This window comes from Borostomias antarcticus (assembly GCF_949987555.1).
Source record: "Borostomias antarcticus genome assembly, chromosome: 15".
Classification (NCBI taxonomy): domain Eukaryota; kingdom Metazoa; phylum Chordata; class Actinopteri; order Stomiiformes; family Stomiidae; genus Borostomias; species Borostomias antarcticus.
Genome location: NC_140248.1, coordinates 5899494 through 5926732, shown reverse-complemented (window position 1 = coordinate 5926732; position 27239 = coordinate 5899494). Strand labels below are relative to the sequence as shown.

Below are 27239 nucleotides of genomic sequence, written 5' to 3'. Positions count from 1 at the left end.
CTCCAGCCCGTCGGTGAGAGGGGTGTCACTGATGGGCGGCGTACTCACCCCCAGCCACCAGGGGCGCCTGCACTTGGAAGCCGTGGTCACATCTAACGACCGGCCATTCCCCGTACCTGCTCTGATTGACTCGGGCGCGGACGACTGCTTCATCGATGCCACGCTCGTCCGTCAGGCCGGCATCCCCACACAACCCCGGGACACGCCCCTTGCCGTTCACGACCTCAGCGGGAGACTGCTGGCCGAGGTCACCCAGGTCACAAAGCCCTTGGAGATCCGTCTGTCTGGCAACCACCACGAGACCCTCTCCCTGCTGGTGATCTCATCACCCCAGAGTCCCCTCGTCCTGGGGCAGACCTGGCTCCGGCGCCACAACCCCCACATCGACTGGGAGACCAACAGGGTGATTGGCTGGAGTCATCACTGCCACAGGACCTGTCTCAACTCTGCCACCCCGCCTACAGAGGGCGTCAGCGCCTCACTGGAGCCACCTGACCTGTCCACGGTTCCCTCCATCTACCATGACCTCGGAGAGGCGTTCAGCAAACAGAGGGCCCTCTCCCTGCCTCCTCACCGCCCCTACGACTGTGCCATTGAACTGCTTTCAGGAGCGCCCCTGCCCTCCGGCCGTCTGTTCAACTTGTCTCGTCCTGAGAGAGAGGCCATGGAGAAATACATCCACGAGTCCCTGAACGCCGGCCTCATCAAGCCCTCCAGCTCACCCGTAGGAGCGGGCTTCTTCTTCGTGGGCAAGAAAGACGGCACCCTACGCCCGTGCATCGACTACCGGCGATTGAACGACATTACAGTCAAGAACCGCTACCCCCTGCCGCTCATCGCCTCCGCCTTCGAACCGCTCCAGGGCGCCACAGTGTTCTCCAAGCTCGACCTCAGGAACGCTTACCACCTAGTGCGCATCAGGAAAGGAGACGAGTGGAAGACGGCCTTTAACACCCCCCTCGGACACTTTGAGTACCGCGTCATGCCCTTCGGCCTAACCAACGCCCCGGCCGTGTTCCAAGCCCTAGTGAACGACGTCCTCAGAGACCTCCTCAACCACACTGTCTTCGTCTACCTGGATGACATCCTCGTCTTCTCGCGCACCATGGAGGAGCACACCGGGCACGTCAGGCAGGTCCTCCAGAGGCTCATGGAGAACAGGCTCTACCTCAAGGCGGAGAAATGCGAGTTTCACGTGCCCACGATCCAGTTCCTGGGTTTCGTCATTGAGGCCGGGAGGGTGAGGGCTTCCCCAGAGAAGATCAGGGCGGTGGTTGAGTGGCCGGTCCCCACCACCCGCAAGGAGCTCCAACGGTTCCTGGGGTTCGCTAACTTTTACCGGAGGTTTATCCGGAACTACAGCCGGGTGGCGAGCCCCATGACAGCGCTGACATCCACGGCCATCCCCTTCGCCTGGACCCCTGCGGCGGACGTGGCCTTCAAGGCCCTCAAGGCCCTGTTCACCTCCGCACCTGTCCTCATCCAACCGGACCCCTCACTCCAATTCATCCTGGAGGTTGACGCCTCCGACACGGGGGTTGGGGCGGTCCTGTCCCAGAGGGCCGTGACGGACGGCAAGCTCCACCCCTGCGCCTTCTTCTCCCGCCGCTTGGAGCCGGCCGAGAGGAACTACGACGTAGGAAACAGGGAGCTTCTCGCGGTCCAACTCGCACTGCAGGAGTGGAGGCACTGGCTGGAGGGGACGGAGCAGCCGATCATCGTGTGGACTGACCACAAGAACCTGATCTACATCCGGGACGCAAAGAGGCTGAATCCCCGGCAGGCCAGGTGGGCTCTGTTTTTCGGCCGCTTCAATTTCACCCTGACCTACCGACCAGGGTCCCGCAATGTGAAGCCAGATGCTCTCTCACGCCAGTTCTCACCCCCGGAGCGGAGTGCAGAGCTGGACACTATTCTGCCCTCCTCCTGTGTGGTGGGTGCTCTCACTTGGGAGGTAGAGGGGATCGTGAGGGAGGCCCAGAGGACTCAGCCAGACCCAGGCGGTGGTCCGGCAAACCGCCTCTTTGTGCCTGACCGGGTCCGTACCCAGGTCCTCCAGTGGGCCCACACGTCCCAGTTCGCCTGTCACCCAGGAGCCAGCCGCACGCTAACCCTGCTTAGGCGCCGGTTCTGGTGGCCCACCATGGCCGTCGACACCACCAAGTACGTCCAGGCCTGTACGGTGTGTGCCCGGAGTAAGTCCTCCCACCAGCCCCCTTCAGGACTTCTGCGTCCCCTGCCTGTTCCCGGCCGACCCTGGAGCCACATTGGGTTGGACTTCGTCACCGGTCTCCCCCCATCCCAGGGAAACACGGTGATCCTGACCATCATTGACCGTTTCTCGAAGGCTGCCCACTTCTTGCCGCTGCCTAAGCTCCCCTCTGCCTCTGAGACTGCGGACCTGCTAGTGACTCACGTGGTCCGTCTCCATGGCATCCCCCTCGACATTGTGTCAGACAGGGGGCCGCAGTTCACCTCTCGGGTCTGGAGGGAGTTCTGTCGGGCTATGGGGGCCACTGTCAGCCTGTCCTCGGGCTTCCACCCCCAGACCAACGGGCAGGCGGAACGGGCCAACCAGTACCTGGGCACTGCCCTGCGGTGCATCACGGGCCGGAGCCCGGCCTCTTGGAGCGAGCGCATCTCCTGGGTCGAGTACGCCCACAACACCCTGCCCAACGCCTCCTCAGGTCAGTCCCCGTTTGAGTGCTCCCTGGGTTACCAACCGCCCCTTTTTCCTGAGCAGGAGGAGGAGCTGGCTGTCCCGTCAGTCCAGGCCCACATTGACCGCTGCCGCAGGATCTGGAGGACCGCCCGCTCGGCCCTGCTCCGCTCCACCCGCAGAAGCCAGCGGTATGCCGACCAGCGTCGGACCCCGGCCCCCAACTATGTGCCTGGCCAGGAGGTCTGGCTCTCCTCCAGGGACATTCCGCTGCAGGCAGGTTGCAGGAAGCTGGTCCCCCGCTTCCTCGGCCCCTACGTCATTGAGAGCGTGGTCAACCCTGTGGCGGTCAAGCTCAGGTTGCCCCCCGCCATGAGGATCCACCCGGTCTTCCACGTCTCCAGGATCAAACCTGTGAAGGTCAGTCCCCTTTGCCCCCCAGGCGATGCTCCTCCCCCCGTCCGCCTCATCGACGACCATCCGGCCTGGACTGTCCGGCGGTTGCTGAGGGTCCGTCGCCGGGGCCGGGGTCTGCAATACCTTGTCGATTGGGAGGGTTATGGGCCTGAGGAGCAAAGCTGGGTGCCCCGCAGGCACATCCTGGACCCCTCTCTTGTCCGGGATTTCCACCGGGCCCACCCTGGCCTGCCTGGTCGGTCGCCGGGAGTCGCCCGTAGAGGGGGGGGTCCTGTCACAACCCATGCCCCTAACCCTGCCTCTCTGCCTGCCCCTAACCCTATCTCCGAGAACGAGTCCCCTGGCACCTCCCAGAGGGCGCAGAGGGAACTGCGGGCTCGTCGGCGTGAGCAGCTGCCGGTCATTCCGGTGATTGCACCCCATCCTGGCCAGCCACCACCTGCAGCCCATCAGCCCAGGAGGTTAAGAAGCCACTCCACACAGCATGCGGCGCCAGATCGTTGAATTCCCATGTGGTAACCTCACGGCTCTAGCTCCCTTTACCTTGCCGGTTTTTGACCTTGCCTGTTTTTGACCTTGCTACTGTAACCACCGTTTTTGTCCCCTGAGCTTTTTATTTACCTGTGTTGTTTTTGGTTTACCCTTCCAGGACTCCCGCCATTGCCTGAACCCAGCCTGCCTGACTACCCTGCCCGTCTACCAAACCCAGCCTGTCCGACTACCCTGCCTGTGTAACAAACCCAGCCTGCCTGACTACCCTGCCTGTGTACCGTACCCTGCCTGGATTATTGACTATTCTCTGCCCAACCCTGGACTGTACCTCGAACCAATTAAACGCGCCATCTTGGCTTCTCCCCCTTATCCTGCCGTCGTGTCTGCTCTTGGGTTCACCTCCTGACCCCTTAACAACTCCGCACATATGCTGCAAACTCCTCAGGCAGGGACGAGATGACTTCCGCCACCACTTTCCCCAGCAGGCGTACCGACCGAACCGCCGTGGTCTCCCCCAGCTGATCAACAGGCGTCCTCAAAAGATGTCCCAGTTTGATACAGCCTGCCTCCCCCAGCCGGGAACGCAGACTAGGGGAAGAGAGAGTCCCCGCTGTAACGAGGTCAGACCCAAAAAGGGTCTCCTCAAACAGCCAGGGTCCCGCTCGCTGCTCCAGGTCACGCCGCTCAGTGAAAGTTCTCCAGGCCACCAACACCCACCGGTAAAAAGGGCTCAGTCCCGCCAAATTGACCAGGTCAGGCTGGAATAGGAACAGCTGTTTGTCAAGCCCCAGACACCCCGCCCTCCTCAGGAGCAGCCCCGCGGTGTCATGCCAGCGGGACCCCGCCCCATACAGGAGCCTCTGGACCGTCTGAAGCCGGAAGGCTTTAATCCTGCATGGAATGTCAATCAGCCAAGTCCCCCTTCTTTGGCAGCAGGGAAAGGGCTGCACGCCGACACGAGACCGGCAACAACCCACTCCCCACACACTCCACCAACACCTCCAGCAGGTCTTCACCAATACAGCCCCAGAAGACCTTATAAAAATCGGCGGGGAGGCCATCAACGCCAGGCGCCTTGCCAGACACCATCTGATTCACCGCTGCCGTAAACCCCACAAGAGAAAATGGCGAGTCCAGGGCTAGGCGATCCACATCCCCCAACCGCGGGAGGTCTCGCAGTAAGTCTTCACACCCAGAGTCACAGCCCTCCTCCCCATAGAGGCCAGAGTCACAGCCCTCCTCTCCATAGAGGCCAGAGTCACAGCCCTCCTCCCCATAGAGGCCAGAGTCACAGCCCTCCTCCCCATAGAGGCCAGTGTAAAACGCCACAGCATGTCTCCTCATTTGGGCCGGATCAGTCGTTGTCCTCCCATCCACCAGACAAAGACACGCCACCTGCTTTTTCTGGGAGGCCTTCCTCTCTAAATTAAAGAAATATGCACTAGGTGCATCCATATCCTTAATACCAATAAACCTACTGTAGCCCTCACCATGGCACCCTTCACCCTTTACTGCAAAATGGAGCGAGCTCCCTCTTTTTCTCAATCAATCTCCTCTCCTGCTGAGGCTCTCTATGACTCATGAGGTCTCTCTGAATAGCAGTAATCTCCTGCTCTAGCCGATAGACTGCTGCTTTCACTCTGATTGTGGAATGAGCAGTATATTGCTGACAAAACACCTTTATTTGTGCTTTCCCCACCTCCCACCATTGGCTCAAAGACACAAAGTCAACCTTCATCGTCCTCCATTCATCCCAAAAATCCTAATACTTCTCACGAAACACCGTCCTGTAAAAGTTTGATATTGAAATGCCAGTACGAATTTGCTTTCACACTGGGAACAAGGCATTTATCCGCAACAGCTAAATGGTGATCCGTTAAACCCATAGGATAAATAAAACTCCTCAACAACTTATTCCTAAAAAAACAGGATATGTATATTCTATCTAACCTAGCTGCAGACATTCGACCATCCACAACCCTAACCCAGGTATACTGCCTCGCCAAAGGATGTTTCATCCTCCAAGTGTCCGTTACATCCAGCTGTACAAGTATATTAGATAGAAACCTGGATGACTGCAGATGAGGCTCCTCAGTTGTTCTATCTGAGGTGAAATCCACTGTACAATTCCAGTCCCTCCCTATCATGAGACAGTCCCTCTGATCAGCTTGTGTTAGTGCATCCTTTAACCTTCTAAACATGGCCAGCCTCTCTGAACCCACATTAGGTACGCACACATTAACAAAACAAAATGTTGTTTCCCCTATTTCAGCCCTCACCATTTGCACCCGACCTGGTACTATCTCTATACTAGAAATTACATTGGCATTGCCAGTGACACTAGGGGAAAACACTATAGCAGTCCCTGCACTAACATTAGTCCCATGGCTGAGGAAAAGGTCCCCCCCCCCCCCCACCACATCTCCCAATCTAGCTCGTTCGACTTATCAGTGTGTGTTTCCTGCAAGAATAAGATATCTAATGTCTTCTGCTGAAATATTTCAGAGATTAAAGCTCTTTTTTACCTATCCCTGCCTCCATTGATATTAAGTGACCCTACTCTCAAAGCCTGCATAAGGAAGTTAGAGAGGAGTGAGAGCAAAAAGAACAGAAGAAACAGATTGAAATAGGAAAACACCCTGTGAGACACAAACATCACTTCTGAGTTTTACGCCTTCTGCCTGGAACCTTCTTAAGAAGGTTAGGTCGTCTTAAACTAGTCACAAGCTTCTTCAGCCTAAAACGCTTTCTCTCATCTAACAACTGCAACCCTACAATCTTGCTCAACACCGTAACAGATTTAATAAACTTCTCAGTGTCTGGAAAATAATCCTCTACTTTGACCTGCTTTCCAAACGTTTCATCAAGAAAATCATTCACTTCCTGAATTGTATACAAAGTATTCCGAGCCTGTCAGTGACACACTATCTGAATCAGAGTCCATCTCGTCGTCAACAGTCTGACTCTCTGGGACCGGCTGCTCAGCTGCCTCCTGGCCTACAGTCTCTCTCTGGCCCGGCTCAGCGACAGCAGCAGCAGCCCCGCCCACCAAACCAGGGCTACTGTCAGTAGGTTCAACTACACTCTCAACTACAGTCCCCATATCCCCCTGCTGGGCATCTCCCTCAGCCCGCTCTCCCGTTCCATCCTCCCCTCCTTCCACAGACTGACTAGCCTCCTCCTCTCTCTAGTCTGCTCCCTCCCTCCTACCACAGACTGACTAGCCTCCTCCTCTCTCTAGTCTGCTCCCTCCCTCCTACCACAGACTGACTAGCCTCCTCCTCTCTCTAGTCTGCTCCCTCCCTCCTACCACAGACTGACTAGCCTCCTCCTCTCTCTAGTCTGCTCCCTCTCTGGTTGAACGCTCCTCTGTGCACCAGCCGGACCGGAGCTCCCCGCCGCATCAGTCCCTCACGACATGACCCTCCCTACCGCACCCAAAACACTACATGACCCTCCCCACCGCACCCAAAACACTACACGACCCTCCCTACCACACCCAAAACACTACATGACCCTCCCTACCGCACCCAAAACACTACATGACCCTCCCTACCACACCCAAAACACTACATGACCCTCCCTACCACACCCAAAACACTACATGACCCTCCCTACCACACCCAAAACACTACATGACCCTCCCTACCACACCCAAAGCACTTCGATGTTTCGAAAGAAACAAAAACCACAAAATCAAAGTCATCTACCCTCACCTTGAAAACTAGGTTCAGCTCCTCATTTCTATTATTGAGAATCATGCTCACTTGTCGCCTATAAGAAACAACGTGTTGCAAGAACGGCGTTTTAATACCCGACGGGAGCATTCTTATCGGAAAGATTTTTCCATGTCTCGATAGTTCTCTCACCAATAACTCATCGCTAATAAAGGGTGGAACATTGGATATAGTTACCCTCTTGGCGGGTGTAGACAGGGGCAGAATTGACACCAAAGTATCATTGATCACGACTCCACTCACAATCAGTCCGTGTGTTTTGTCAACCTTATCAACAAAAATCACACAAGCACCGTTCATCCGAGCCGCGGATTTAATACTATCGTATCCAACAACCTTCCCCACTTCCAGACAACACTCCTCCACCGAACAGGGGAAAGGAGTAGAAATCCTAACCCCATTTTGCCGACTGAGTCAAACTCCATGCCACACAACCAGACCAGCACACGCTGGCCGGTAATCGACACTCACTGCAAACCCTGTATTAACTATTTCCTTACAGAAACCAAGACTAAACCATAGACCATGTACCAAAAAGAAAAGAACACGCTGGAAAAGGAAAAAAAGCTCCAAACACACCGACCAGCTTTCAGCTCACTCACCCACCACCAGCTCTCAGAGAGAGAGAGACAGATGGAGAGATGGAAAGAGAGAGAGACAGAGAGAGATGGAGAGACAGATGGAGAGAGATGGAGGGAGAGAGATGGAGAGAGAGAGAGATGGAGAGAGAGATGGGGAGAGATGGAGAGACAGATGGAGAAAGAGAGAGAGATGGAGAGAGAGAGAGATGGAGAGAGAGAGATGGAGAGAGAGAGAGAGAGATTGGGAGAGATGGAGAAAGAGAGAGATGGAGAGAGAGAGAGATAGAGAGAGGGAGAGAGAGACAGATGAAGAGAGACAGATGGGGAGAGATGGAGAGAGAGATGGAGAGAGAGAGATGGAGAGAAAGAGACATGGAGAGAGATGGAGAGAGAGAGATATGGAGAGAGACAGATGGAGAGATGGAGAGAGAGAGAAAGAGAGATTGAGAGAGAGAGATGGAGAGACAGCTGGAGATAGACAGATGGAGAGAGAGAGAGATGGAGAGACAGATGGAGAGAGATTTAGAGAGGAGAGAGAGACAGAGAGAGAGAAAAAGAGATGGAGAGACAGAGGGGGAGAAAGAGAGAAGAGAGAGAGAAGGAAATAGAGAGGTGGAAAGAGATAAGAGAGAGAGGGAAAGAGATGGAGAGAGAGAGAGGGTGAGAGAGAGGGAAAGAGAGTTGGAGAGAGATGAGAGGGAGATAGAGAGAGAGACAGACAGAGACAGGGAGAGGGAGAGAGAAACAGAGAGCGAGAGGGATGGATAGAGAGTGAGAGAGGGGGAGAGAGAGATGGAGCGAGGGAGAGAGAAGGAGAGATAAAGGGAGAGAAAAAATATATACAAAATTAAAAATCATCTCTATGGAGAGAGGGAGAGAGAAAGGGAGGGAGAGAGGGAGAGACAGATGAAGAGAGACAGATGGGGAGAGATGGAGAGAGAGATGGAGAGAGAGAGAGAGAGATGGAGAGAGAGAGAAATGGAGAGAAATGGAGAGAGACAGATGGAGAGATGGTGAGAGAGAGATATGGAGAGAGACAGATGGAGAGAGAGAGAAAGAGAGAGATGGAGAGAGAGAGATGGAGAGACAGATGGAGAGAGATGGAGAGAGAGAGATATGGAGAGAGATGGAGAGAGTGAGAGAAAGAGAGAGATGGAGAAAAAGAGAGAGATGGAGAGATGGAGATGAAGACAGAGAGATGGAGAGAGAGAGAGAGAGATGGAGAGAGAGAGATGGAGAGATGGAGAGAGAGAGATGGAGAGAGAGAGACAGGTGAAGAGAGACAGATGGGGAGAGATGGAGAGAGAGATGGAGAGAGAGAGAGAGATGGAAAGAGAGAGAAATGGAGAGATGGAGAGAGGGAGAGATGGAGAGAGACAGATGGAGAGATGGAGAGAGAGATATGGAGAGAGACAGATGGAGAGATGGAGAGAGAGAAAGAGAGAGATGGAGAGACAGATGGAGAGAGACAGATGGAGAGATGGAGAGATGGAGAGAGAGATGGAGAGACAGATGGAGAGAGACAGATGGAGAGATGGAGAGAGACAGATGGAGAGATGGAGAGAGAGAGAGAGATGGAGAGAGACAGATGGAGACAGAGAGAGATGGAGAGAGAGATAGACAGATGGGGAGAGATGGAGAGAGAGATGGAGAGAGAGAGATGGAGAGAGAGACAGATGAAGAGAGACAGATGGAGAGAGAGATGAAGAGAGAGAGATGGAGGGAGAGAGAAATGGAGAGAGAGAGAGATATGGAGAGAGACAGATGGAGAGAGAGAAAGAGAGAGATGGAGAGAGAGAGATGGAGAGACAGATGGAGAGAGAGATGGAGAGAGAGATGGAGAGACAGATGAAGAGAGATTTAGAGATGAGAGAGACAGAGAGAGAGAGAAAGAGAGAGATGGAGAAAGAGATGGAGAGAGAGAGATAGATGGAGAGACAGAGGGTGAGAAAGAGAGAAGAGAGAGAGGTGGAGAGAGATAAGAGAGAGAGGGAAAGAGATGGAGAGAGAGAGGGTGAGAGAGGGAAAGAGAGTTGGAGAGAGATGAGAGGGAGATATTGAGAGAGAGACAGACAGAGAGACAGGGAGAGGGAGAGAGAAACAGAGAGCGAGGGAGATGGATAGAGAGTGAGAGAGGGGGAGAGAGAGATGGAGAGAGGGAGAGAGAAGGAGAGAGAAAGGGAGAGACAGAGATATGGAGAGAGGGAGAGAGAAAGGGAGGGAGAGAGGGAGAGAAAGAGGGAGAGAGAAAAAATATATACAAAATTAAAAATCATCTCTATGGAGAGAGGGAGAGAGAAAGGGAGGGAGAGAGGGAGAGACAGATGAAGAGAGACAGATGGGGAGAGATGGAGAGAGAGATGGAGAGAGGGAGAGAAGGAGAGAGAAAGGGAGAGATATGGAGAGAGGGAGAGAGAAAGGGAGGGAGAGAGGGAGAGAAAGAGGGAGAGAGAAAAAATATATACAAAATCAAAAATCATCTCTTCCATGCTCCTCCTCCTCCCTGCCACCCCAGACCTCCCAGCTGCTCCTCCTCCTCCCTGCCACCCCAGACCTCCCAGCTGCTCCTCCTCCTCCTCCCTGCCACCCCAGACCTCCCAGCTGCTCCTCCCTCAGATCCTCACACAGACATTCTCACTACACGGGTCCCGGGTCCGGGTTCAGAGCCCAATAATTAGTTTGTCATGTTATTAGTGTGTCATGTTATTAGTGTGTCATGTTATTAGTGTGTCATGTTATCAGTGTGTCATGTTATCAGTGTGTCTTGTTATCAGTGTGTCATGTTATCAGCCTGTCATGTTATTAGTGTGTCATGTTATTAGTGTGTCATGTTATTAGTGTGTCATGTTATCAGTGTGTCATGTTATTAGTGTGTCATATTATCAGTGTGTCATGTTATCAGTGTGTCATGTTATCAGCCTGTCATGTTATCAGTGTGTCATGTTATCAGCCTGTCATGTTATTAGTCTGAGGTCATGTGATTCTCTACCTGTCCTCTTCAGAGTGCTCTTCCCGTACTCCACATACTTCTTCAGCCACTCAATGCAGGTCTGGGTGTAGTAGTGTTTCCTGTACTCAAGGTCAGCTCTGTCCTGGTCCCACCTCAGTTTGGTGATGAAGGCCTGGGGTGATGGAGCGATGTATCTCAGGTTCTTCAGGTCTAAGATGAGGAAGTCTTCTCCATCATAACCAAGCTGACGATACCCCTCTGTTTCTCCAGTCTCCTCATCCCACTCACAACCATACATCAACTGGAATATGTGCACACCTGAGAGAGAGAGAGAGAGAGAGAGAGAGAGAGAGAGAGAGAGAGAGATGGAATCTCTTCATATAAATGCATATACAGTACACACACACACACACACACACACTCTCTCTCTCTCTCTCTACTGTGTGATGTCACACCTACACCACACACACAGACTGACAGACAACTTGAGACAAGACCGGCAGCGTTACCATGGAAACCCAGAGAGAGGGTGTATCTACCCCGGTTGATGTTGCCATGGTGACATGTACAGGGCTGGAGGTAGCCCGTTGTTCAGTAGAGTGGTGTTACTATGACGCGTGTGTGTTGAGTGAGACCGTGTGTGTTAGGTAGCTGTGTTAGTGAATAAAACACTGTAGATGGATTTATATAGCGTCTTAACGGACGCTCAAAGCTCTGTTAGAGGGAAGGGGGTGGAGCTCACCTCATCCACAACCAATGGGAAGCCCCCACCTGGGTGACCCTCTGCTGCCAGTAGGCGCTTCAACGCTCAACACATCAGCTACAGGTGATGATGTCACAGAGTAGACTAGAGGTGAGGGAGGAGCCTCTGTTCAGTCAGTTCCAACAGCAGAGACACCGTGTGGAGCTACACTCTCACCTGCACTGGCTCACTGTGTGTGTGTGTGTGTGTGTGTGTGTGTGTGTGTGTGTGTGTGTGTGTGTGTGTGAGTGTGTGTGTGTGTGTGAATGAGTGTGTGTGTGAGAGTGTGTGTGTGTGTGTGTGTGTGGGGGGGGGGGGGGGGGGGTGAGTGTGTGTGTGTGTGTGTGTGTGTGTGTGTGTGTGTGTGTGTGTGTGTGTGTGTGTGGATGGATGGTCATGTGTGTTAGTTATGGGAACTTTATCTCAGTTGGAGTCAGGTGAGGTCCTGGTTGAGGTGCTGGTGAGTTAGGAAATACAACAGTGACGTGTTCTACACACACACCCACACACACACACACACACACACACGCACACACACACACACACACACACACACACACACGCACACACACACATACACGCACACACACACACACACACACACACGCACACACACACGCACACACACACACACACACACACGCACACACACACATACACGCACACACACACACACACACACACACACACACACACACACACACACACTCCCACCCTGAGTGTGACACTAACATGCTCCTCATTTAAGCAGCAGCAGGTTGCATCTCCTGCTCTGTGTAACGTTGTGATGCTGAAGTTAGCAGATGAAGGCTCTGATGAGGAGCTGGGTGGAGCTTCAGGACGTCTCTGATGTTCTTGGTTCTGAGGCACAAGTGATGCTCTTTCTAACCCCACCGTGAAATCAACCTTGTAAAAGGTGAACATGACTGCAGATAAAAGACCCAACCTGATCTGAAAAGGCTGGTGCTTACCTCCACTCTGGTTGAAACGCTGCTTCAAAACTTCAAGGTTGTACTTGAAGAACTGCTGGTTACCCAAACATACACCAGTTTGCACCTCCCAGTACTGAGGGTCGTCTTCAGCTGCCTTGTTCATCCAGTCCTGTTTGGGAACGGCCCTCTGGTTGTTGCTGTCGTAGTAGTCCATCTGAATATCATCCACCATCCCCACAGACACATACTCTGGGAAGTTGGGAACTTCAGAGGAGGCGGTGAGGAAGTACTTGAGGGAGTGTGTCACTGGAGGAAGACAAGGGGAACACATGCAGATGCTGAGATCATTGTTGGCCAAACCCTACATGATGTCCAGGCAGGTCTGTTGAATGCAGTTTGTGTGTTTAAAATCTACTTGTTTCAGAAAGATATCTTGGCATTATTTGATGAGAAATAGCGCCACCCAGTGGAACACTGATGCTATTTCTGGCTTGACTATCAATGCCGTCACTGTTAGCAAAGGACAGGCATTATTGGTGTGCTACAAGCACACAATTACAATTTACTCCAATTTACTTACTATAAATCCTAGTTTGTGGTGTAATGAATAAATCACTTTACTTTAAATTCAACTTTTATGCAACAAAATGAAAATAGCAGCTCAGCCCACAACTACACAGTATGTTGAGTTAAGATACCATTTTAAAAACGTCAACACATTTATTCTCATACACACAACCAACCTGCAGAACAGCATGAAGACAGAGAGAGAAAACCTTCAAACATCATCTTGAGCTGTAAACTGAGATGTGATTAAAGAGAGTAGCTATAGTACACAGTGTGTTGAGGGAGGCACTGAGCACGTCCCAGTCTGCCTCCCCAACACCTGACCAACCCTCCACCTCTGACCAACCCTCCACCTCCACCTGACCAGACCTCCACCTCTGACCAGACCTCCACCTCTGACCAACCCTCCACCTCTGACCAACCCTCCACCTCTGACCAGACCTCCACCTGACCAGACCTCCACCTGACCAGACCTCCACCTCTGACCAGACCTCCACCTCCACTTCTCTCTCTTTCTCTCCCTCCCTCTCTCTCTATCTCTTTCTCTATCTCTCTCCCTCTCTCTGTCTCTCTCCCTCTCTCTTTCTCTCTCTCCCTCTCTCTCTCTTTCCCTCTCTCTGTCCCTCTCTGTCTTTCGTTGTCTTTCTGTCTGTCTCTCTCTCTCTCTCTCTCTCCCTCTCTCTATATCTCCCTTTCCCTCTCTCACTCTATCTCCCTTTCTCTCTCTCCCTCTCTCTCCCTCTTTCTCTCTCCCTCTCTCCCCCTCTCTCCCCCTCTCTCCCTCCCTCCATCTCTCTCTCTCTATCTATCTCTCTCTATATTTCTTTCTTTCTCTCTCTCTCTCCCCCCCTCTCTCCCTCTCTGTCTCTCTCTATATCTATCTCTATCTCCATTTCTATCTCTCTCTCTCCCGCCTCTCTCTCTCTCTGTCCCTCTCTCTATCTCTGTCTTTCGTTGTCATTCTGTCTGGCTCTCTCTCTCTCCGTCTCTTGCTCTGTCTCTCTCTATGTCTCTCTCTCTGTCTCTCACCCTCTCTCTCTCCCTCTCACTCTCTCTCCCTTTCTCTCCCTCTCGCTATCTCCCTCTCTCTATCTATCTCTCCCTCCCTCTCTTCCTCCCCCTCTCTCTCTCCCTCTCTCTCTCTCTATCTCTCTCTCACACACTCTCTCCCTTCCTTTCTCCCCCTCTCTCTCTCCCTCCCTCTCTCTCTCTATCTATCTCTCTATTTCTTTCTCTCTCACTCTCCCTCTCTCTCTCCCTATCTATCTATCTATCTATCTATCTATCTATCTATCTCTCTCTCTCTCTCTCTATATATATATATATATATATCTCCCTCTCTCTCTCACTTCCTCTCTCTCTCTCTCTCTCTCTATCTCTCCCTCACTCTCTCTCCCTCTATCTATATCTCCCTCTCTCTCTCTCTCTCTCTCTACCTCTCTCTCTCTCTCTCTCTCTCTCAACACCCTCTCCTCCTCCCACGGTCCTCTCTTTGGATCTGGGACTGGACTCTGTTGACAGACGCACGCACGTTCAAACAACACCTGTCCAGCCATTATCACCTGCCCTCACTGGTAAACCACAGTCCTGACATAACACCCTCCACATAGCTAACTAGACTACACATCCCACCTCCAGGACTACAAGCGCTCCATCCACTCTCCCACACTTTCCCTCCCCTCTCCCTGTGAACAGATCCTCCCTCGGGATCAAGGAGTCCTGCTCTGAGACTCTCTTTGGACCCCCGGGTCAGACCCGTTACACAGAACCCACTAAACAACTAACAGTGAGCACAGCCCACATGTAGGCTGCTATCAGACAGGGCTCCACAATATGAACATGCTAAACACTTCAGGAACCCCTTTGAGACAGTAGAGATGTGATCATGGTTGGTACGTCCTGGGACATCACTCAAAACTAGGCTGATCAAAGCAACAGAGGTTAGCTTTCAAAACTGAACGTCCAAACAGTTCAACTGGAGGAGGAATTCTACATCTCTAAAAGACAACTGATATAAAGTAGCCTATGGTCATTCAAATCAAGTAGGCTTAATAGACCTGTAAAAATAAGATATGTTTAAATGCCAGTCATTTCCACTATCCACATTCACCTCTAGTCTGCTACTATTCAGCCAAAGATATGAAATAACATTACATTCAAGTTCTCCAACTCACTCACTTTCTGGACACAGACAAGATGTTTGGTCTACATACATGAGCTCATGATATGGGACTAGACAGACCTTTATTCAATCACATGAACTCTTATATTTAGTCAATTTATTGTCAAAAGAGTAATATTAATATCATCACTTTTGTGTGAAATCAAAGACCAAATCAATAGTCTGCAGATATAGCATTCATAGTGTATTTAAAGTCAGAGTCAGAGTATGAGTCTATGTTCTTAAACAACAAAGGGCTGGTGTGCTCGACTCATAGAAAATAATAATAATAATAGATACTTAAGAGTCTATAGGTGCGGGATCTTGCCTGTGGCAAACCTTGAAATATGATGAATGGGATGTGTTTTCCATGTGTGTGGATCCCATTCATCATATGAGTCTATGTTCCCCATCAGCTCTCTCTGTCACAGTGAGATCAGGTCTGAACACAGCAGCGTCTCAAACAGCTTCACTCTGCTGCTGAGTTACTGTTTCACTATGAAACCAAACACACTGGACATGTGCTTCAGGGGTGGATGAGGACTTGGATGTCCAGAGGTCACGCAGAGAAGCCGTGATTAGCTAGCTGACAGACATTTCTCTCTTTTGCTCTTATATTCAATAATCATATGTTTGAGACAGGGGACACTACAGTATATAGAATCAAATTTGTGTAACTTAGAATAGATAAACATTGCTGCCTAAACACAGCGGTGTCAGCCCATCAAGAAGTGACACTAGAAGTGTCTGTCTGTGTGTCAACAAGAGATTATCAGGTCAACATCAATAACTACCAAGACTAATTAGTTCTAGTTATAACCCTGTACTTTTTATGAGTATTCTATTGAACCTTTAATGAAGTACTGAGGCTTGGCTGAAGAGTCTCCACCCCTGCTTGCAGTGACAGTACAGACAGAGGAGAGAGAGTTTGTCTCTGGGGTCTGGTAAGAGGAAAGGTTGACTTCTCCACAGAGAGAGACACAGTATTCTCATCTCTATGGGTCCTCCTTGGCAGGCAGGCATGCTCATGTGATTTGTTGAGTGGGGAAGGGGGGGGGGGGGGGTGCTCGTGTGATTTGTTGAGCGGGGAAGGGGGGGCGGAGGGGGGGTGCTCGTGTGATTTGTTGAGTGGGGAAGGGGGGGCGGAGGGGGGGTGCTCGTGTGATTTGTTGAGTGGGGAAGGGGGGCATTTACGGTCATGTACAGCAGGCCGGGCCAGTTAGCGGCGGGAATATCCCCTCTGAATATTTCACTCACAGCAACCAGGCCGGCCCACACCGGCCCACTGGATGAGGACCGGCCCATCGGGATTCGTCCCGAGCGTCCCGATGGCCAGTCCGCCATTGACTGCAATTATATAGCGCTTTTAAATACGCACGCACACACACATACTGTACACACACACACACGCGCACACAAACACACACACACACACACACACACACAAACAGACAAACGCACACAAGCACATCCACATGTACACAAACACACATTATGCCCACACACACACACACACACACATAAAGGATCAATAAAAGTAAGAGTTCACTGAGTCAGCCTGTCTATGTTGTGATGGACACAACACTTCTTAAGTAAAATGGGATAATGTTGTGTTTAGTAGCACCATGCCTTCATAACACTGCTACACAGCTGCCTGAGACTCCTGGGATCCAATCATAACTGGCTCTCATCATTTGTAGCGCCCTCTAGTGGTCATTGTGGGCTGACAATAAATATTGGAAGTGAAGTCAACTATTCAACCAGATTCAAGAAAATATGGCATAATATTACACAAATAGAGGGTTATTTCAAAGTCCATGGAATTTGAAAGTACATTATAGTAGCTGCAACAGCTGGACTAAAGGTTCCAAATGGTACAGTAAACATATTAAAAACATCCATTCAACACATGAAGATATACTGTACGTAAAAGCGTTTCTCTAAGTGAAATAACAAATAACAAAGACAAACGATGAATTCTAAAATGCCGTCATCTGTAATTTTACTCAAGAGGTTCTACTGACCAGCATGTGCTGCATGGATTCCCAGAAGAAGACAGATGATCAACTTCATAGTGAAGTTGGTGGAAGGAAGAACACATCTGAACTGGACAGACAAGTCTCTCTGCGTCTGGATTCTCTAGCGTCTCAACGTTAATGAGGAAAGAGATCAGAAGGTTCAGAGACTAGATTCTACTGCACACTGCTTTAAGCCAATGGGATTTTGATTCTACTCCGTGTTGCTTTAAGCCAATGGGATTTTGATACTACTGCGCGCTGCTTTAAGCCAATGGGATTTTGAACTGCAGAGCGTCAGTGAAATCTAAGCAGCAGAGGTTGCCTATCCAAACTGACAGTAGCTCAGAGTAAGCACAGTTAAACTGACTTCGCTTGAATTTACTACAGGTGCATCTCAGAAAATTAGAATATTGTGGAAAGTTCATTTTTTTCCGTAATTTAATTCAAAAAGTGAAACTTTCATATATTATAGATTCCTTTCACATGAAGTGAAATATTTCAAGGCTGATTGCCTCCATGTTGCTCCACGTTGATGCAGTAATTTGTGCAAAAGGAGCCCCCACCAAGTACTGAGTGTATAAATGAACATACTGAACATACTGTACAGTCATAAAGATTAAAACAAAAAAGGCTTGAAATATTTCACTTTGTGTAATGGATCTAGAATATATGAAAGTTTCATTTTTTGAATTAAATTATGGAAAATAATGAACTTTTTCACAATATTCTAATTTTTTGGGATGCACCTGTAGTTAGGACCTGGTCAACTAAAAGAAAGACTGGTTCTGACTAAATTAGCACATAATAACCCAATATGACCAACTGGATGTGTCTGAACTCGTTGTGTTCCAGTGAGATCAGGAGTCTAAGCAGCGTCCCAAACAGCTTCCCTCTGCTGAGCTGAGAGCTTTTACTATCATTACCATGAAAGAACAGACTGTGTGTTTCAGGGATAAATGACTCTCATTATTAACTGGTATCTGTCGTCTTCAAATTCATCACCAATAACATTTAGTTGAGGACTCAGACCTACTGTGATCAATGAGAGAAGAATGTTGTGCCCCATTCAAGTATTCTGAGACTATGTGTGTGTGTGTGTGTGTGTGTGTGTGTGTGTGTGTGTGTGTGTGTGTGTGTGTGTGTGTGCGTGACTTGAATATAGATGATCACACTATGTGTAGTTACTAGACATCATGTGACTTCCTCTTCATTGGTTCAAAGCTGGTCAGATCAGACTGAGGTTGGTGAGGTTGATCCTCAGAGGACGGGAGGAGGAGATTTCCATGTGTTATAAAGTCACTGTCAGCATGAACACCTGCAGTAGAGCAGCAGTCTGCCCTGGCCTCCTCAAACACACGCTGCTCAGTCTGCTGTGTTGGAGGTGTAACAGAGGTGGCTCAGTGACCGCATCCCTGCAATGAATAATCCTCTGGGACTTGAGTTATGGCTTTAGTTCTCCTGCCAAAGCCAGAGCCTGAACTACTGTCTAGAAGCTATGAGAGTGAAGGGAGTTAGTTCTTTGGTGAGGGGGTCTGGGGTTCAAACCTGCCTCTGTGTGGTATGAATGGAGGATCACTTTCTCTCCCTGGGGTGCTGACTCATGAGTTTAGCTGGAGTTCAACCCACAATACAAACAGCAGCAAGTCAGAGTGCTGGAGTGTTGGTCAGTGTGCTCTGGGAACAGAGGGGAGTCTGACCACTAGTGGTCGTGTGATGAACTAAGACATAGTGGGGCTCGTCCACTCTGTCCAGCCCTGGAGTGGACACACATGTCCTTCAATGACAGAACTCCTGGGTGGTGGGAAGGGATGAGCATGACAGAGGATTAAAGACATGAAGGATGATTTAGGAGATCTAATTGTTGGCTTGTTTGGGATGAAAGAGAAATAAAAAGTAGTAGTGTTGGACGTTACAGATCATTAAAAAGATCAACAATGATACGTTCAAAACGCAGTGGGACAGTTTGGGAAGAAACATGACCAGTAGTGTCAAATGATATGAAGCTTCAACTAAACGCTGCTGATTGTTGTGTTGAAGAAACAGAACCATGCTGACTCTGGCTTTGGATGACATTGATATGGCGTCAAACTAGAAAACACACCAGGAATACCCCATGATGCTGCAGAGGATTGGAAAATACATGCACAAGCGCTCACACACACACACACACACACACACACACACACACACACACACACACACACACACACACACACACACACACACTCTCTCTCTCTCACATACACACACACACACTAGGGCTGCTCGATTATGGCAAAAATCATAATCACGATTATTTTGATTGATATTGAGATCACGATTATTTAACACGATTATTCATTGAATTCTTTTTTTTAATCAAAAGTTTTAACATTTTCTTAACAAATTTTCTTAACAAATCAAATTATTGACTTTGATAACAATTAATTTATTAAATGTTGACAGTGGCTTTTCTTTTTAACAATGTTCTTTGGATTAGATACATTTCTCCCATGGGAGACAAATAGTGAACCTTGACCTTGATAAATAAATTAATAAAAGTGCCAAAACTGATAAATAAAGAAGCTTCAAAGCCCCGCCACCACCACATAAGAAGACTACCTCGGAAAAATAATTTCACTAGGACAGAACGCGTCTAAATAAGTTATTTAATGGTAGCGCCGAGGCTTCAAAACCCAGCATTTGTTAAAATAGACCCTTTTGCTTAGGTAAGTGAAGTTTCATGTGTATCTGACACTTGTAAATATGAGCGCCTCTCCTAAATAGGCCGACACCGATTTATTTTGACGGCAAAGTGAATGGACCATCAAAGGACTGTTGTCTGCATGAGAGAGCGGAATGTGACAGCGGGACTGAGAAGGGCTGCTTTGAGGGGCGGCTACGTCTGCGTAGCACATTTTACACACCGTGTCAACTTGGTCCAAATCTGTCTCCGCGAACCCATAGTGTTTCCACACCACTGACGTTGTTTTAGCTCTCTTGTCCACCTCTCTTTCTGCTGCCATAATCTTCTTCTTGTCGTGTTTTGTTCGAGAGGAGCATGCGTGCGCCTCGCTTGACAACTCGCTCTGAACTAAAGTGTTTGTTTTGGGGCTTTGGGGGGTGGGGGAGGGGTCAAGCGCAGTATAGCTCTGCAGTGTAGGGTGCGCTTGATTTGTGCAAAATCGTTTTATGGCGATTATTTAGTTTTAATGATCGTTGACAGCCCAAATCGTAATCTAAATTAAAATCCGATTAATCGAGCAGCCCTAACACACACACACACACAATCTCTCTCTCACATACACACACACACTCTCTCTCCCTCTCTCTCTCTCTCTCACACACACACACACACACACATACACACACACACACACACACACACACACACACACACACTCTCTCTCTCTCTGTCTCTCTCACATACACGCACACACACTCTCTCTCCCTCTCTCTCTCTCTCTCTCTCTCTCTCACACACACACACACAGACACACACACACACACACACACACACTCTCTCTCTCTCTCTCTCTCTCTCTCTCTCACATACACGCACACACACTCTCTCTCCCTCTCTCTCTCTCTCTCTCTCTCTCTCTCACATACACACACACACACACACACACACACACACGGGTGGAGATGGCTATGTTGAGGTGAGCATCACATCCTGGTCCTCCTCCATTTTGAGTTCCTCTACCACTCCTGAGATGGCCGTCAACACTCTGTCACATCATGGAGTTGTCATGACGTTCCTCACAGCTGAGAGGAACACAGAACATTGAAACATGTCTGTTACTCTTCATGAGTCACTCTGTCATAATGGGACTTCATCTCTGGTCAACTGAAGCCCCTGGTTCACATGTAAACCAGAAGATGATTCTGCATGGACTAAAGGGCCAACCAACCATAGCATCTATGCTCACCAGTATTCACACCTCTTCTATTCAGATTTAGGGGCCGTGTTCTGGAACTCTCAAACTCTCAGAGAGCATTGTGGGATGTGAGTCCAGCAGGGACATCCAGATTGTTCAGTTATTAAACCTGTGAACTCAGCTCAACCTTCATGGCTGGATAGTCCCTTGATCAAAATCAGCACAATCAGAAACACACCCTCAGATTCTGCCAACCAGACGAGGGTTGAGCGGGGTCACAGCGCCACCTACAGGCAGCAGTCTGTCATCCCCCCTGACGCTGTTTCTGAGAAATCACGTGGTTCAGTCACTTGGCTGGCTGGCCTGTCTGTTCACCAGCACCTCTGTGGCTCCTGTCAACAAAGGACTGGTAGTGACACCTGAACCAGGAAGTAAGATCAGCAGGGTTGATATCTGTCTGTCTCTTAGGTCATGGGATGGGAAATGACAGGACTTATATCCAAAGCGCTTTACAATGAAGGCCTCTAATTCACCCATTCACACACACACATGCACACCCCAATGGCAGCAGCTGCCATTCAAGGTGCTAGCCTGTTCATTGGGAGCAATTTGGGGTTCAGTGTCTTGCCCAAGGACACTTTGACATGTGGACAGGAGGAGCCGGGATTCGAACCGCCGACCCTGCGATCATTGGACGACCCGCTCTACCACTGAGCCACAGCCGCCTCCTTGGCTGGTTCACACCACCTTGTTTTACTGCATTAAGACAGGGAGGGGATTCTTCCACGTCCCCCATTCAGGAATGATGGGATGAGAAAGCAGATTCATCATCATCACTAGTAGGACCGCCCCCTGAAAGTCCACCTGTCCAATCATCAGTCAGAGACCCTTAAGTCCACTGAGATATGAAGCCCCACCCATAGAGAGACTACTGTACCACTGATGATTACATAGAGAGAGACTACTGGACCACTGATGATTACATAGAGAGAGACTACTGGACCACTGTAGCTGATTACTGTACCACTGTAACTGATTACTGTACCACTGTAGCTACAGAAGGCAACACTGCGCTTATTACAAAATTACATTATGGGTTACCAGGGTTACCATACAGTATCATCTGAGCATCCACCTGAACCAATGCACCATGGCCTTCCATCAGAGTATGATGATGATGATGATGATGATGATGATGATGAGGGATACTGAGTCTGGTATAACGATGCCATCTACTGGCTATAACTAGGAATACATTCAACAGGTCACCTGCACTTTGCATCCCATCATATTTCTGCTATCATCACACAAGATCTAATGATGTGCAGCCCTGCTTATATCCTCACACTCAACCACCAGAAATATGAACCTGAACATCACAATGAAACAAATGTTCCTCTGTCTGAGTTCATGTCCTGGGTGTGTCTGGTGAGAGATCAGACATTAGCAGCATAGGCCTGTCCCAAACCTCTCAGCTTCTGAACAGTGTTGCCAAGTCTCACGCATTGGCCGTGAGACACACGCATTTCAACTAGTTCACACTCTCACACGCCACACTTCACATTTCTAAAAATAACAATAGTTTCGCGGGACTTGTAGTTTGAAATTCCTTTCAGACTTTCCTTTCTTTTAGTTTCTGCTCGTGTTGGTTGCTGCATGTCTATATTGGTTGTTGTGTTGGTGCAGCAGGAGGGTGAAGTCTACCGTGCGCGAGTCGACCGCTGATGGAAGAATATCTGTCCACGTGACCTGCAGCCCTCACCTGAGGCAGGCGGGTAAAACTGTAAGTGTCATGTATCCTGATCACCTCATTCATTTGAAAAATGATGGGCAGGGTTGCCAAGTCAGAAATAATAAATCTCTGTTATAACCCCCCCCCCCGTGCTCTATAGTCTAGGTGTCGCATCATCCGACCCGAATCGGCCTATTAATCTAAAACAGCCCCAGATTTGATCAAAAACATCACATTCACAACGATCACAACTTATTTGAGCTGACAGTTACAGTACTTTAACTATTTCACTTTCACATTTAAAGTGAAAATAAATACCGTAGGCCTAACATAAACATGCCCACCAGAAAAACTTTAATTCAGTCTACTGACCAGCATACGCTCCAGAAATTCCCAGAAGAAGCGAGATGATCAACTTCATGTTTCATTTGGCCGTTGGATATATCTTAAAACAAAACCTACATCGACTAGACTACTTGATTACTGTAGTTCGCAGATACATGTTCTCAGCTCTCAGAACCGCTGGTCTCAAATGAGCAGCCTTGTCCCTCGTGTCAACAAATAATGTTCTCTGCGGAGGCTGAGCCAATGGGAATTAAGATAAGTGTAGATCGTCAGTAGTATCTAGGGTGGACAGAGCTACACAGGTTGGATAAGGAAACTGAAAGTAACATTCAGATGAAGCCATCATTTCCATGGAGCCATGATACAGTTTAAAGTTACAGGACTTTTCTTCAAAGTTCATATAAGGGGAGTGAGTAGTACAACATACTGTAACCTTGGCTCCCAAATTTCTAGTTTTAATTTTTTTCCCCCTTTGTTTGATATCTCGGTCTTGAAATAAACGCATCCCGGCGCTAACCTCGACCTCAGTGCTGTACTCCACCCTGCATTCCCCCTGACTCCACCTCAGTGCTGTACTCCACCCTGCACCCCCCCTGACTCCACCTCAGTGCTGAACTCCACCCTGCACCCCCCCTGACTCCACCTCAGTGCTGAACTCCACCCTGCACCCCCCCTGACTCCACCTCAGTGCTGAACTCCACCCTGCACCCCCCCTGACTCCACCTCAGTGCTGAACTCCACCCTGCACCCCCCTGACTCCACCTCAGTGCTGAACTCCACCCTGCATTCCCCCTGACTCCACCTCAGTGCTGAACTCCACCCTGCATTCCCCCTGACTCCACCGGGGTGCTGTACTCCACCCTGCATTCCCCCTCGGTGTCCCACAGGTGGTGGAGGAGGTGGGCAGCGTGAGTCCTGCAGGAGTCCAGCACAACCCTGACAGAGATGAGCGCTCTGGAGAACGCTGTGACCCCCCTGCTGCAGGCCCAGGCGCAGTTACAGGATGGACTCAACCGGCTCGCCACAGGAAGCAGAAGCCTGAGTCCGGCTCCCCCACCCAGAACCCCCCCGACCCAGCTGCTCCCCAGGCTAGGACCGGAGGACGATATGGAGGCCTGCCTGGAGTTACTGGACAGGACGGCGGGCCGTGAGTACTGGGCCCGGGGAGAGTGGGCCACCATCCTGGCCCCGGTCCTCACCGGAGAAGCACAGAGGGCTCGTCATGACCTGGGTGAAGAGGAAGCGGCGGACTACCACACCCTGGAGACCGCCATCTTGGCCCAGTACGGGGTGAACCCTCAGGTCCGAGCCCAGCTATGGCACTCCTGGGATATCGACCTACGTGGACTAGTACGCGGCCAGGTGACCCAGCTAGACCGCCTAACCCGCCGTTGGCTGCGCGGTCGACCGGCTGGTCATGGGCCGATGCCTGAGGCTCCTCCCCCCGGCTGCCCCCAGGAGGAGATGACCGACGCCTTGGAGACCTACCAGGTCACTGAGCAGATGATGGCGAGCGGGTCCCACCGGCGACTCCACGACGGACTGGAGGGAGCCGGCCACCCTACCCCCCCGGGCCCCGCCTCCTCCCTCACCTGCCCCGCGCCGAGGGGGAGCCGACGGCCCAGAGTCCTGGAGGTGCTACACCTGCGCTGAGCCTGGGCACCTGGCCCCACACTGCCCCCTGCAGGACGTCCATGTGAAGCAGGCGAGCGGCAGGGAGGAAAGACGTCCTCCCGCCCCCACTGTCCTCCCCACCTGCTTGACCCACCGTCCCAGAGAGGACAGGCAGAAGACGGCTTGGCTGGCCTCCGTCCTCACCTCACCGGTTCACGGGTCGGACCCATCGGGGGGGGGGACACAGCCCCGGGACAGACCCTGAATCCGCGGCTAGGGGGGTTTCTGTCTTAAGTTCTTAAAACCCGTCCACTTGTCAATGTTCCAATCAAATTCCTCTAAACATATGTCCCACCCTCATTGCTTGTTTGCGTCGGAAATACGTCAAACTACGGAAGTTAGATGATCTCTGTCTGTTTCAGTGTGACTTTAATATCAAATGTTGAAATGATGAATTAATACCATGTTTACAATTCCTTTTCCTAAATGGGTATGCATTTGTAACAAAATTCAGATTCAAAGTAATATGTTGCATAATCATTTTCATGATGAATAAACATAATGACTGTCAATCTGTAAAATAAATAGCAACTTGTGCTTCATATTCATGTGTATGGCATTTTTCATGACATACATTCTGACAACTGAGCATTTTGAAAATGACAATAGGCTGTTTCATTTCTGCATTGTTCTTTTTTTCAATGTTCGATTTCATCCATGAAGCAAGAGTCAAGAGTCAAAGGTTGTGGTTCCTTGTGAAGTTGGTCTCTGCTGGGCTGCTTTCTTGACCAGCTGGGCCTGTTAGCCATGGTAGGTCAGGTGGGCCTGGTAGCCATGGTAGGTCAGGTGGGCCTGGTAGCCATGGTAGGTCAGGTGGGCCTGGTAGCCATGGTAGGTCAGGTGGGCCTGGTAGCCATGGTAGGTCAGGTGGGCCTGGTAGCCATGGTAGGTCAGGTGGGTCTGGTGAGCCTGGTAGGTGTGGTAGGTCACTTGGGCCTAGTAGGCATGGTTGGTCAGTTGGTCCTGGTAGGTCAGGTGATAGGACTGGTAGGTCAGGTGATAGGACTGGTAGGTCAGGTGATAGGACTGGTAGGTCGGGTTTAAGGCCTGGTAGGTCAGGTGATAGGCCCGGTACAGTACAGTAGGTCAAGTGATAGGCCTGGTAGGTCAGGTGATAGGCCTGGTAGGTCAGGTGATGGGACTGGTAGGTCAGGTGATAGGACTGGTAGGTCAGGTGATAGGACTGGTACAGTACAGTAGGTCAAGTGATAGGCCTGGTAGGTCAGGTGGGCCTGGCAGGTCATCTGGATCAGGACCATGTGGGCCTGGTAGGGCTTGTAGGTCAGGTGGGCCTGCCTATCTATCTATATAATGATCTATCGATCTATATATTCATTTATCTATCTATCTATCTATTTTTTTTTTTTATAAATCTATCTCATATCTATCTATCTATCTATCTATCTATCTATCTATCTATCTATCTATCTATCTATCTATCTATCTATATATATATATATATATGTTTTATCTATCTATCTATCTATCTATCTATCTATCTATCTATCTATCTATCTATCTATCTATCTATCTATCTATCTATCTATCTATATGTTTTATCTATATCTATCTATCTATCTATCTATCTATCTATCTGTCTATCTGTCTATTTAATCTCCATCAGCATCTCAGTTAGTTTGGGCGGCAGGCTGGGCGGCATGACCTGGACCTGGACGAGGACTCTCATCTGGAGGGGAACAGAGGGGTGGTTGGTATGTTTCGTGGATGTAAGGGGGGCATTACAGCATAACAACATTATAAAGTCCATATGACGGGAGCACAGGAATGTTTCCTATACTGGGAATGAAAGGACAGGGGAGAGGTGTCATTTTTACCAGAACTTTAATGTGGGGTGGACTACAGTGTGACACCAGAGCAGTAGACTCACCCATCATCACCTGTTGCACCTGAGGTGGAGCAGTAGGCAGCATGGAGTCAGTCAGAGGCTCCTGGCTCTGCATGTGGACAGCAGGCTGGAGGAGGACAGAGGGACATAGTTAGACACACAAGGCTAGTGCTGACAATGTGGAGAAAAAGAGCAGTGAGAATGTTGCTGTACCTGCGGAACACTGGTAGCCATCTTGGGCGTGGCGTCCATGTGCTGCTGAGGTTTGTGGACTGCAGTGCCCCACTTGGGCTGGGACGCTCCGAGCACGGGGGCTTCATGGCTGGTGGGAGCAGGGTCCCTGGTCTGGGTGGAGACACGCTGGGTGGACATCATGTGGGTCACCTGGGAGTTGGGCGTCATGGTGTTGAACGTCTTGGGGCTCAGGGCAGATGGAGGCATGGCATCTGGAATGTTCTGAACATGCTGAGGACAGACGCCCTGGGTTGCCTGGCGAGGGCCGGGTCTCAGCTGGGCCAGCTGGGTG

At 50.2% G+C, this 27239-nt stretch overlaps 1 protein-coding gene across 2 annotated transcripts in view; it reads right to left on the bottom strand.

Moving 5' to 3' along the window:
- Positions 1 to 23357, bottom strand: part of LOC311319059 (major histocompatibility complex class I-related gene protein-like) — a 31632-nt gene extending 8275 nt beyond the window's left edge. For both annotated transcript variants that reach the window (XM_084450507.1, XM_084450508.1), the window contains exons 1-3: positions 23221 to 23357; positions 12550 to 12816; positions 10876 to 11154 (exon numbers count right to left, since the gene is read on the bottom strand). In XM_084450507.1, the coding sequence (XP_084306633.1) occupies positions 10876 to 11154; positions 12550 to 12816; positions 23221 to 23269 (595 nt within the window). In that variant the 5' untranslated portion in view covers positions 23270 to 23357. The remainder of the gene's footprint in view (positions 1 to 10875; positions 11155 to 12549; positions 12817 to 23220) is intronic.
- Between the last annotated feature and the right edge of the window lie 3882 nt (positions 23358 to 27239).